The following is a 13602-nucleotide window of genomic DNA, read 5'->3' as shown; positions in this document are numbered from 1 at the left end:
AGTTCCGGTCATGTGGTCAAATCGCCCGATGAAAAAATTGACAGAGAGGAATCTGGAAATGACTTAATCGCCGGAAAAAAGAGAGATTTATTGCTTTTATAGGAATCCAAATAATTTTGTAATATTGATGAAAGGGCGAGGGTAAGCTAAATATATAATGGGGCCAAGGTTGTGTTTTGACAATATGATGGAGTAATCCCGTTCCCAGATCGCTTTTTCCTGACGCGCTCGATAATCTTTCTTTTCTTTTCGTTTCCTGACACCGCACGTGACTCTCGCTCCATACGAATTGATATTCCACGACCGGGAGGGGTGATATAGGCCTCCCTTTTATAACCTCAAGAGTATTTTCCCGGGAGTATTTTAGAAATGATTATAACTTAGAGGGTATGTAGCACGTTCACAAATGTTGACATGACGACATCGTTTCGTGTGGTGGTTTTAATTTATAAGCCAGCGCCATCAATAAATCCATCAATAAAACCTTATTTAAAGAGAGCAGCACATAACGGTTTGTAAAACTAATGAACTTGTTGCACTCTGAATAAAAAACAATTCAAAATTTATAAACAGTCTAATTATTTACAAAACCTAATTAAAATCAAAAGATATATTTAACAAATAAAGAAGCCTAAGACGTGAATTACACTGATAAGACACGACGGACATTTGAGACCACGAGGGAAATGTAGAAAAGACGAGCCGCAGGCGAGTGTTTTCTACATTTCTCAAGTGTTCTCAAATGTCCGGAGTGTTTTATTTAGCTCTCATTAACCGAGCAGGAGGTCTGTATGGGAGAATCTTGACCGAGGTCAGAATTCTCCCATATTGACCGACTAAGCTCGGTTAATAAGATGTTTATTATATGGCAAACAAGAACAATTTAATATGCTTAATTTAACTGGTTTGTACTAACTGACATTTTGCTCGGGAAAGGCGATGAGGCGAACTTAATTCTGCCAAAGTTTGCTCTTTACTTTTTTCTCATCAGGCTTTTTGGCACTACCATAAATAAACATTATTAAAAGAAAATAGTCAATATTTTTGCATTTTAGTTTGCAGCTTTTTCACCGCAAAATGTAACCGGTTTAGATGCCGGTCTAAATGGGAAAATCTAGACCGCTTTCAATATCGACTTCAGCCAATCAAATTCTTGAATTCGCTAGTTCCCAGTCCTTGTGAGACACAGCAGTATAATAACACAGTGTAATACACGGCTTAGGCTTCTTCATTTGCTATATGATATAGAGGTAATGTGGCGAAAAACAATAAAAGACGTTTTTTCTATGTTTTATACTCTGATAAAACATAGGTTTTTGACCAATCAGAGCGCGCACAAGGTCCTCCATATATTATAAAAGATTATAAGGTAAATTCTTATCACTTCCAATACTCAATCTAAAATTAATTATCTAAGGAAGGAGCAAATATCCTATCCCTACGCTGACTTTATTTAAAATGTTTATATAATACTTTCTTTAAAAAAGTTAACAGATTGAGAGGTGAGTAACCTAAGAGGGAGGCGATTCCAACATTTAGAACTCCTTACAGAAAACGTGCGGCCTCCGCATGATTAACGTTGTAGCTTGCGCATGCGCCGAGCCGTGAAACCCTCCCTTTCAGTTCAAATGATATAAGAAAATCGCGTAAATCCATGGGATGGGTATTATTTCCATCAACAAAACAATGACAAAAGAATCAAAGAAACGAAGACCAAGACTTTTGTTTTTGTGGTGGCTCTGAGAGGAGCCGTTTTGAATGGCTCCACAAAGAGCCGTTTTAAATTTTTCTTGAACTTTTCGTACGAGGAAGAATGATCTGTTTCTTTTATAAGTTTCTGATTTTACTAGGCTGTCGATCGAGGTCATAGAGTATGCGAGGTTTCAAAATAACTACTTTTGGAATGATAACAGTTTCATTAGACGTCAGAATTGTGACGTTTTTGTTTTTACTGCAATTTGAGTGCGTTTGAACAACACGCATTGTGTAATTTTTTTTTCGGGTAATAAGGTCATTGAAACATTCGGAGGTATCCTACTCGAGAGGGAGGCGCGGTGGCCTCATGGTTAGCGCGCTCGTCTCCGGATCGAGCGGTCTGGGTTAGAGTCCTAGCCGGGGACATAGTGTTGTGTTTTTGGGCGAGACATTTTATGCTCACAGTGGCTCTCTCCACCCAGGTGTATAAATGGATACCGGCGAATTTTATACTGGAGGTAACACTGCGATGGACTAGCATTCCATCCAGGGGTGAGTAGAAATACCCCTGGTAGCTTCATGCTACAGAAACGGGGATAAGCTCCGGTCAGACGTACGGGCCAGTCGGCTCGTATGCAGATTTTACCTTTTTTACTGTTACCTACCTATCCGAGATACGATTTTTGTAAGTGAAATAAATCCTGGAGATTCATTTTCTGTAGTTTACATAAAAAAAAGGATTACATCATGTCAATTTGATGAACCTGTGCTCGCTACATGCACAGCGACTAAAGAAGAGGACTTCGTAATTCCAGGAACTGAGCTTTCTGCCCTCTGAAAAACATGATGGCATGGAAGAATAAGCGAAACAACTGCGACAACACAGCTAAGGAAATTAGAACACAAAGACATGCAGGTGCTACCGCGATAAAAGCTAGCTCTATCCACGCAAAGACCCGAAAAACTGTTTCCACGGGACCACTGACTTCTATTCCTTCAGAGACTAGCGATGCTTCTGCTAAGCTAAAGGTCGCGATGATAATCAAGGCGACAAGAGAGATAGTTTCACAAGCGTTGGCTATGGTGTCTCTGTAAGGTTTCTTGCACAAATGGTGCACGAATATGGCCATGCATGCAAAGTCAAGACAAAGTAGTCGCAGCATTGGGTCTGCTATGAAGGAATGCAAAACCAAGAGGACAAGACGACGTCCGATTAAAACGCTTTCCCAGTACAGTGTTCCTTCGTCGTCTTCTACGGGCTGTCGAAAAGGTGCCTGCAGAACCATTTTAATATCCTCATTGTCTTCTTGCCATCTCCGAAGAGCCAGTTTCTTTTTGAAGCAGCATCGAATGGCCCAGTAACACAGAAGCGGCAAAGGCATAATGCATGCCAGGGCGAGCTCCTTGGTCGAGACACTCTGTTGAACCAATTTCCTTGAGCCCCAGTACAGCACGAATATGAAAGGAACAACGAACACCACGATGTAAGAAATCAGGACATACTGCCACCACTGCCAACAATGGATGTTTCCGTCCAAGAAGAGACGAGATTCCGAGTGAACTGGAACACACTTTAACAAGCTTAAAGACACGTCTGTAAGCCTTTCGTAACCAAGCAGCAAGGTTTCCACTCCAGCCGCCAGGTAGAGGGTGAAACGAGGAGGGCGGATATATCCAATGCAACTCAATGCTTTATGAATTAAGCAAGTTATCGAGATGCAGGTGATAGTTGCAAACACCTTCAAACTGGTAAATAGTTGTTTGGTAACTGCTGTAAGCCCAGGGAAAGGGCAACCAAATTTCTCGTTCCATGACTGTATTTTAAAATTAAATACAGAGATCAACGGACGAATGAATTTGACTCTGTTCAGTAGGTCTTCTGATGAGGTAGTGATCAGTAGCAATTCGACAATCTGGTAAAAGTAAAAGATTGTCTTCACAACTGCATGATCAAAGTGAGCCTTGCCATTACCGTTTTGCAGATCCGACAGAGCTGTATACGTGGGAGAAGTACTACCGTCCCTGCGTCGAAACCAAACAATGTTTTTCCAAAGGAATTCAAACAATAGGGGTCGTTTCAAGAGAAGAAATGAAAGGCAGACAACGTATGCTACACTGAAGAACCAGAACAAGTAATCGTTACAGGTCTCCTTTTCTCGGCATTCAGTAGAAAACATGGCTTCTGTGTAGCCTTCACGACAGTGTCCACAAAGGATACCACTTCTGTAGCCACAGCAACTATTATAGCTCGAAATTACCTCGGATGCTATCTTTGGGCCACAATACTCGAGAGGGCAAATATTAAACACCACTGTTGGTGGATGTTTTGGCACACGGTAACCCCAGAAGTTTGGTCTTGCAACGATGCCGTGGGAGCAGTTTCCTCCGTAGGGACAAGGAAGGCATCCGTCCGTATTAACTGCAGCATCTGTGATGAAGAAAACTCTTTCCAGGCTATAAAATCCAGCTTGGCATCTCTTACAACTGGCTTTGTAATCGTCCTTTGTAAGGTTTGCAGCGTCTGTTGTTACGTTTGTCGTGCTTTGCAGAACTCGATCGAACAGGCACGTTATATTGGACGTGTCGTCTGTACTAATTTTTATCCCGGACCTCAGATCCAATATCGTCGATAATTCAAACTTACTAGAATTTGGTTCAAAACTTGAATTGTGGATACTGAGAGATGAGTGTGATTCAAGATCAGAATAAAGAAAGGCGGATGGGTAATAACAGTGAAGCTGATGAGCTCGTGTAAATCGACTGCTGCGGAGAGAAACCGTATTATTGTTGCCAATAGAAATATCGCCGCCTCGCCCCTCGACAATGTTATCTTTGAAAGTTACATTTAAAAATCTGGTCGAAGTCTGCCATAGCCTAATTATCGACGCAAGTCCTCTGTTTTTCAAAAATATTGTATTTTGAAAATCCACTTCTACCAGATCGTTTGCTCTGAAGATTTGCTTCTCTATAGGAATCCCGGGTAGATCAATCAGTCCATCGTTACTTTCCGGATTCCTTGAAATTGCGAACAAGTTCTTATAAAAATTTGTTGCGGAGTTATTTACAAAAATTGAATTGTTCATGCGCAGAGTTCCTTTTTTGGCAGAAAAGTAAAATGCAAAACCCTTGTTAGATTGCATCGTCACGTTATCCATTGACACTGTGACCTGCTCTGACGTCATAGCAAGCATAGGATAAGGATCTCTATCCCTGAGTGTTCCATTTATCAAGCAATGTTTCATTTGGACTGTAATCCTTCTGGAACACGCGAGGTTGTTAATAACTCTCAGTGCACTTGTTAATGTGTCATCCATTGAAAGGTTTTCAAACGACGAGTCAAAACAACCATTTACGTAAATGGCACCTCCAACGTTAGAAAAAAAATTACTTCTGCAGAAATTTACGACTCCAACTGATTTTGACTGGCGGGAAAGGATGGCTATCAAATAGCCGTCACCCCATTCAGAAAGTCTGGTTAAGACAGGGAAAAATCTTGCATTAGCGTTTTCTTGGAAGACGCAGTCGTGAATGTGAATTTGAATTTGTGTATCACTGTCCGCGTTGAGGCTACTGATTTTTATAACCGGCTGCGGCTTATTGCGACGGAAATTAGAATGAGCAATGGATATTACCACGGGCCCTGCACTTCCAACATCGATGGCTGCCCCATTGCTGTAGAATGTGGCGTTGCTGACATTCAGATAGAGCGACCAACTATAGACACCGCTCCAGTTCGACTGCAAGAACAGAGCTGTGTCACAGTGGGAAAAGGTGCTGCCCAAAACTTCAACAGAGCAAAATCCGAAACATCGAACACCACATCTGTCACGTCCGAGTTTAACAAATGACAAGTTCTTTAAAGCGACTCGCAGTTCTGTCACCTCCGAGTTAACCGAGCTGAAAGGAGACCCTGGAAATGGTGTAGGGGCGTTTTGTGAGGGCCATTGAAACGAAATCTCACACGAAACGTTCGCTTGTGGACCTTTTGCCAACCAGCTGGAAATGGTTAAACTTATCTTCAAAACGGGCGTAGATGAGTTGCATGTGTAGGGGTGTTTACTGGTGCCTGTTCCATCCAAGAAGAGTGATCCTTTGTTGACAACGTGTAATAATGAATGCACCAATGTCTTACAAGGGGCGTCCTGGCTGCCACAGGTCGGACCGTCGGTTCCGTTGGCTTGGGAGACGTAAACACTATTAGTTCTTGGAGGAATAACTGTGGTAGAAAAAGAACAAGTTTAAAAAAACACTGAGCAACATATATAGATGCCCTGCCTCGAAATTACAGACTACAGTACTGAAATGGCAGTTGGGCCGGCGATGTTCAGTTATTCGATTTTTAGATACTACAGAAAATAAATGCTACTCAATACGTAAACGGTTTGATATGAGAGTAGTTCTGCACGAAAGAGTTGTTGATAATTGAAGTTTCGACAATCTGACCGGAAGTCACCTACGACAACCTGTGCCTTAATCGAAACGTCTGTCAGCGGTTACAGTCCTTTGAAAGGGTTATCTTCACCAAAGCAATCACAGACAAATACAACTGCAAACCAAATCATTTTTATTTAATTTCAAGAAGTTTCATAATTAAACTCTGTACTAAGGTAGGAGCTCTCGGTGAACCCCTCTATTTTAAATCTTAAAATTACGGATTTTGAACCTTCTCTTTCTCACCATTTTGTGTGACATCGTTATTCCGATATTATTTCATTTTAAATTATTATCTCGTGCATTTCATAGTAATTTCGATTTTGCCATACATCCTTAAGGTCGAAATTGCAGGCATCCTACTTTTTACTTTCATCTACGATTTCTCCCCAATGTGAGCTTATCAATGATAGAGCGCCTGCCCGGTGTTCGGGAGGTCATGGGTTCGATTTCTGTCGGGGACTCAGATTTTTTCTTTGTCCCACGCCCGTGTCATGTTGATCAGTTCACTTTTCACATTTCATTACTGAGCCACACCAGATTCCCAGATATGCCAAAGCAGTATAATTATCTTCCCAAAGTGTGTAGGTATATTTTTAGTTATTTTAGGAAGTGTGAAGCTCTGCGCGACATCCAGTGCCGTATCAGAATCTGTTACAACACTTAACAACGCTTAACTTCCGTGGAACATGAAATTTGTAAACTTGAGACACCTAGTCGGATCTTAATTTGCAAGCCGGCCATGATATGCATGTTCAAATCTACCTACAGCTGTTCATTCGGGAACTATAACTGAAAAGCAGCGTAAATTGCTAAACTGCGAGTAATATCAGTGAACGGATAAGTAGAGCTGAAGAATGTCAATTTAAACCAAGCGACCTAACAAATTGTTTTAGGTAATGCTAAGACCTAAAACACAAGCAAGATACCACTCGATCGAGAAGTTGAAAATGATAGCAAGATGAGGGTCTTTTCTTTTTGTCTATATTTGGTGTACAAAATTACATATAAAGTACTATATCATTTCTGCCGTATCAAGGAAAAGTGTCGCACCTGCCAGGATGCCCACAAAACAAATCAGAAGATAGATGAGACAGCGGTGAAAGGCAGTTAATGCTTGTTTTTCCATCTCGTCGTCACTGTACAGTACTCTACTTCAACTGATTACTGATCACTACGTACACCAGAGAACTTGCCTTTTGTTATAATAAGCTGAAGGAAAGGCGAGAGGCACTTTCCCTAATAAGGAGAAAACGCATACTCTGATCATTTCAGCGAAGGGCCACTTACAAGGCGAATTTCATTTCCTTAGGGAAGACTGAAATTTCATCCCGGTTCCATCCGGTTTCAGCACCTTACGTTTTAGCAATTTTCCACTTACGAAACCCGGGTTACGAAGCAAAAAGTGGTGATATGATATGTCTCGATTTTCCTACTCCTTTATTTGGTAGCAATAAAGAGAACGACAGTGATAAATCACGTGGAATAAAAGATAGAAAACTGTTTCTTCCAAAGCGTGACGTGGTGCGGGTTAATGACAAGAAAAACAGACTTTTTGAAGACCAGGGAAAAATGAAAATTGTTCTCACGTGTACGACTCTAATAATAAATGTAAATTTATTTGAGCATCTGCGACGTTAAGCGTCCTTTAAGATAAAAACTGATTCCTTACAGTTAATTGAATATCGAACTTTCGATCTCCCGCATATTGAAACAAGCACACGAGTGAAACAGAAAGACGACGTACATTCAAACATTACTCGAGTGATACTACAAAACACATATGCAGAAATGCACGCATTGCCTGTAAACATTATCAATTTGAGGTCTCTACATTTGAATGTAAATGAATGTCAAGCGTTCAATTCTTACGCCCCGTCTAACTAAGTCTGAGAAATTGTAAGCGAAGTTTACACTTTGAAAAAGCATCAAATGTTTTCGGTCCACACTAAGCCGGAGAAATTTGAAAACGCAGCAATCACTGGTCATTTTGGATCTGTGTTTGAGGAAAATGCGGGCAGGGAAATGGCATCAAGTTATCGTCACGTTAGCGTTTCGAAAAGATCCGTTTTCAAAACGTTTTCCGTTCACACTAAAAGGCAAAGCCAACGGTTCCAAATTTCTCCGGTTTAAAGAGCATTTTCGAAAAGCTCCGTTTTCGTGACGTGTTAGTGTGGACGGTAGGCCTAACCGTAGAAGTTGAATGAAGTGTGGATGGGGCCTTAGGTATAAACAAGCGAGATGAAGAGTGAGAGAATCGACAGACTGTCTTACTCTTTATCCACTCTTGGTACCAGAATTTCCTATCGCTGGTACAAGATGAAACGTGGAAACATCAGGTAGTAGAGGTCAGAGTTGACCTCGCTACCTGGAATCGTAATCCCGGTTTGGTCGTGTTCTTGAAGATTGCATCACTCCCCCAAGCCACTCAATTGATTGAGGTACGGTGACTATATAGTAATTTACATTTATGACAGTTAGTGAAAGGTTGCTGTACAATATACATAAGCTCAGTAAGTTTGACTTATTTAGTATACGTTTTGTCGAGTTGGATCGCCAAAGAGACAGGCAGGTAACAGAAACCACATCGGTTTAGTCAATTTTTAACATAGCGTTATGGTGAGTAGATATTGAACAGTTCTGGCGGTCACCACATCACGGACTTGTTGTTGACAATCACAGCTACAGATGATGAAAGCTGAGACACAATTGAGGGCGGCTTCACCACCGCAAATGTAAGAATTTAAAGCTATACGATTCAGTCGAACTGATCAGTTCGATGAATACAAAATGGTTAACATATACTTGAGCTGCACTTGTTGTACGATTGATCACGGATTTTTATATTTTAGAATGGCAGCGAGGAATTTCTTGTTTTTCTGCGTCTCTTTCTTGGTGCCTTTTGCTGAAGTTTATAGCCAATCGCAGGTAAGAATATTTAACAATTATTCCACTTACGCTTCGTGTTGGATTATGAGATGATAGATTGCGGGTAGCTCCGACGGAGTCGGCTACCGATAATCATCTCATGTCCAACAAGCGCGAGGGCAGCACGAGTGGAATAATTGTCTTACTAAAAACGCCCCCAAAATATAGAAAACTAAACTAAAATCAAAATAAAAACGCCCTCCAAAATTACACGTACGCTTACCGTATTTGCAGGGCATGGTATAATGGCTCATCTACAGTGATGGCTAAGCCAATGAGAACTCTTGAATTGCGCTATCCAATGATAAAGTTTTTGATAATCTTAATTATATGATTAGTTTTGCTTGCTGGTACCTTCCACTTTGAATCTAAACGACGAATGTCACTTCCAGGGTCTTGCTTCACCCTCCCATCTGTATTTTAGTTGGAGGAAAATTTTAGAAACGATATTGAAAGTCCAAGACAACCTGAGATGATCTTGATAGAAAATTATAAATGAGTGCCTGTGCATGTTTATTTGTGACGTTTATAGAGCTCATGTTTCTGTTCTGCTGTCCTTTTTTTTTCTTTGATGAATTGGAATCAGGTTTAACAATTACTAAGTACAACAACGACCTGGTATGGAGAAAAAAGTATAGAAACTCTTAAGGCTGCTTTGTTTTGGTTCTCAGTGTGTGAATTAATAAATCCCACAATATTAATTAAGGAGAGTTTTGAATTCGACGAAAAACGTCACAGATCATAACAGTACATGACATACGGCTCGTATGGTTGGGTTGAAGCCTTCTCCATCGTACATCTTGTGCAACATGGTACCCTCTGTCGACTCCCTCAGAACTTCCAAAAAATCTCAAATGGGACACAAGTTAAAAGAACAACGTCACGCTTTCCGCATCTTGAAAAGTTTAGCCTTAATTTTTCAAGTTCTTCATTTGTAATCCGTGTTAACCTTCTCCATCCTTAACCACCCTCGTTCCTTTTTAATTCGTTATTATGTCTTTGACGTTTTTCAGTCTTAGTAAACTACTTGCTATTTTCAGGGTTACTTCAATTTAAAGGTAGTTTGGTGCGTTGCCAAAGTAACACAAAACACCGTGAATGAGCTCCTTTAACTTAAAACAGTGTTTAAAAGCGTTTACGTCAATGAGAACTGTTTTAAACGCCAAATTTAAACGGACAACTGCTAATATTATCTTCTTATCCTAGTTTCTTCGCTGGTGCGTACAGGAAAACGGCATGTGTCATCAAAACTGGGAATGCTGCGACAAGATGTTATGTAGCGATCACTTTGGAATCGGCAAGTGCATACCAATTACGTCATCGCCTCCTGTTTTTCCTGTTACATGGCCTCAGACTTATCCTCACCATTGGCCGGTACTATGGCCTTTTCCGCTGCTTAAACCAAAGAAAAAGTTAAAAAAGAAAAAGAAAACAAAGATCTTGATTAGAGTGTGCGGTGATCTCATGGGATTGAACGTCAAGGCAAAGAAAAAGAACAGTTTATTTAGAAGCTTAAAGTGTAAACAGAGAGAACGCGATGGACACAAGGATAAAACGCAGTAGTAACAACTCTGGCTCATAGCAATGCCTTCCTGCAATCTGTAGATTGAATACTGTAATTTGATGTGCGTCTTGAAGGCCTCTTTTCTTTTCCCGCTGACAGCGTTAGAGTGTTTCTGTCGAGGAACTATCGGCTGATAGTTGCCTCGCGGAAATTTGACGTTCTTAAAACAAATATTTGCTCGAGAAGCGAAGTTTCGAGGGCAAATATGCTAGTTTTAAGAACATCAAATTTCCAAGGAGCAACTATCAGACCGATATTTCCGAGACAAAAACACTCTGTTGTCTTTATTGTCCACAATAAATTTTCTTCCGCGCGCCAGTTCAACAGTCTCGGTCCATAAACACGCAAAAAAGAACGTGACCATTATCCAGCCATCTTGACCGTACAAGCTTAGTTAATAACCCATATAAATTGGTTCTCGTCTCTTTTGCAAATCACGAATTTATCTCTTGACAGTTCTACTGTCTCAAGGAAAATTAAAAAAGCAGTCCTTACTCCAATCATAAAGAAAGATTACCTCGACCACGAACTTTACGCGAGCTTTAGACCTATCTCAATCGTCACAGCGCCGGCCCCTGTTAACCTGATATCCTCCGCGCCATAGACGACGGTCATTGCGTTATACTCGTTTTATTAGATCTTTGATTAATGAAAATTTTCGGAAGAGTTAATACAGTGTCCCCAATTAGCCCATATGGGCTAAATACATTGACACTAAAATAAAGCTCTTACTTACTTACTTACTTACCTTACTTACTTACTTACTTTCCGCTGCGTTCGATATACCGTTGACCACAGTATCCTACTTGGCAGACTTAGTGATTACTATGGCATCAAGGGCAAGGCGCTGGCATGTTGAAGATCATACCTATCGGATAGAAGTCAATTTGTGTGCGTTGATAATGAGTCATCTTCAAGCAGAGGTCTCACGTGCGGTGTTAAAAAGGGTTCGGTTCTAGGACCTATGCTGTACTCCATGTATACTGCTCTAGGGAGGCAGCGTGGCCGAGTGGTTTAGGGCGCTGGATTTGAAATCTGGAGGTCCCTGGTTCAAATCCATCACCCTACTGCTATCTGGATTTGTTCTCGGTAGTCTCGAGTTCAACTCCTCGACTGCGTTGTGTAAATAGCCAACTGGTCAGCCTCCCACCAGTTGGGATTCTTAATAGTTTATTTTCTATTTGCAATATTTGGTTACTTATTTACAGTGTCCCCAATTAGCACAATAGTGTTAAATACATTCCACACTTAAATAAAGTTATTATTATTATTATTATTATTATTATTATTATTTACTCGCTGGAGTAGTCAAGCAGCACAACATGGCCTATCATTATTATGTAGATGATTCACAGATCTATATGCCTTTCCGCCCTTCAGCAAATGGTGAACCAGAATACTCCAAGTCTCGTATCGAGTTGTAAAGATATCGAACGGTGGATGACAACAAACAAATTGAAGTTAAATAATGATAAAACAGAACTTCTTGTTCTAAATGCAAGTTATCTGTTGCCAACCATGCTCAACTCCATCTATGCTGGTACTGAATTGATAACTGCATCAAAGTCTGTAAAGAACATCGGCGTTTTGTTCGATAATTTGGTCCTCATAGACAAACAAATTACCTCTATTTGCAAGTCACCTTTTATCATATACAGAAATTTATAGCGGAGCTTCGGCGGCCCGAAGGGCAGCCAAGCGGAGCACCAGAACTATAGGAACAGAACCACGTGCATGCATAAAAATAGAAACCCATGTAACTCTTTTTTCATGGTCAATCTGGCTAGCGCCATTGATCGGGGGCGCATGCGCCCAACGACGACGACGACGTCGCACAACATGGCGGCCATCCAGCTAATACCAAGTATGCGGTCTGTGGTTTACAGCATGTCTTTGATATTGGACATACATAATATGTTCAATTGACACCTGTCAAAGCAAGCTATTTGCTGACCAGTATCCGGTGACCATATCGCGGGTTCAGGTTAAAAACTCATCGAGGTCATGTGTTTTCTTCAGGTTGATCGCTGACCAAATGCTAGCTTTAGATAGGATCGCGGGCTCATGTCAGGTTTATTTGTTGTAATTAGGGCGACGATCAGGGCCAGGTTGTTCCAGGTGGTTAACGCTAACCCAGGATTAAAACTAAACTTAAGTATAATTTTTTCTTGCATACAAATGTTTTTCACTGCTTTTAGGTCGTGGCGGGGCTGCGTTTGTAGTTTAAGATCATTCAAACTTAAAACAGAAGGCCAAACAATATAAACAGAAAACCTCACAAAACCTCAACAACCTTGCAAAACTCAAATCAAAATTCTCGCTTATCGTGTGCTAGCTTTTAGACTTGGCTAATTCTATATATTATCTTAATATCTACACAAAAACAACAAAGCTAACTACATAAAAATTTATTAGACAAGAAAATTTCAAGATGGCGGCCATATTACGCTAACCTGGCCGATGTTTGACATCATTCTTTGTTTCACCCGTTGAAGAGATGAATTCTACCATCGAGAGATGAACTTTTACGTGATATTTTTATATCTTGATATCCACATAAAAACTACCAAGCTACTACATTACGTATCATTAGAGCAAAAAATTACACTTCGTTTGAAGATGGCGGCCATATGAGAGTAACGTGGCCGTTGGTTTGCACTTCATCCTGTTTTCAATCCGTGAAAGAGGTGGGATTCTAATATCGAGAGATGAAGTTCCTGGCGACAGTAGACTGTCTTGATGTAAAGACAAAAACTACCAACGTACTAAGAAAAACGTTATTAGAAGTGAGATGTTGGACTTTGTTTCAATATGACGGCTATATTAGCGGAGTTTCGGCGGCTCAATGGGCCGCCAAGCGGATCAGGATGACGATAGGAACAGAACCACATGCATGCATGGAAATAGAAACCCATACAACTCTTTTTTCTTGGTCAACACGGCTAGCGGCATGGATCGCGGGCACTAGCGCCCGACGAAGACGT

General features: G+C 40.7%; 2 protein-coding genes across 5 annotated transcripts; one reads left to right on the top strand and one right to left on the bottom strand.

Annotated features, from left to right (window-relative positions):
• Window positions 1–426: 426 nt before the first annotated feature.
• Window positions 427–7582, bottom strand: LOC110043564 (uncharacterized). Its single transcript, XM_020749033.2, has 2 exons — window positions 7180–7582; window positions 427–5911 (listed from the first exon to the last, which is right to left on the bottom strand). Exons 1-2 carry the CDS (start codon window positions 7253–7255, stop codon window positions 2484–2486), a joined length of 3504 nt encoding a protein of 1167 aa, XP_020604692.2. The 5' UTR covers window positions 7256–7582; the 3' UTR covers window positions 427–2483.
• An 812-nt stretch (window positions 7583–8394) lies between these two features.
• LOC110043548 (uncharacterized) lies at window positions 8395–11357 on the top strand. 4 transcript variants are annotated; one of them, XM_089297869.1, is made up of 3 exons: window positions 8395–8567; window positions 8979–9054; window positions 10261–11357. In XM_089297869.1, exons 2-3 carry the CDS (start codon window positions 8980–8982, stop codon window positions 10615–10617), a joined length of 432 nt encoding a protein of 143 aa, XP_089153995.1. In that variant the 5' UTR covers window positions 8395–8567; window position 8979; the 3' UTR covers window positions 10618–11357. The 4 variants fall into 4 exon arrangements, with proteins under 4 accessions (XP_089153995.1, XP_089154001.1, XP_089153993.1 ...); XM_089297875.1 differs by lacking the exon at window positions 8395–8567 and adding an exon at window positions 8591–8639; XM_089297867.1 differs by lacking the exon at window positions 8395–8567 and adding an exon at window positions 8691–8861.
• Window positions 11358–13602: the final 2245 nt, after the last annotated feature.

Source organism: Orbicella faveolata, unplaced genomic scaffold (assembly GCF_042242905.1).
Source record: "Orbicella faveolata isolate gen_17 unplaced genomic scaffold, um_ofav_v1 contig_1, whole genome shotgun sequence".
In the NCBI taxonomy this organism is placed as follows: Eukaryota; Metazoa; Cnidaria; class Anthozoa; order Scleractinia; family Merulinidae; genus Orbicella; species Orbicella faveolata.
This window is presented reverse-complemented; position numbering and strand designations above follow the sequence as displayed.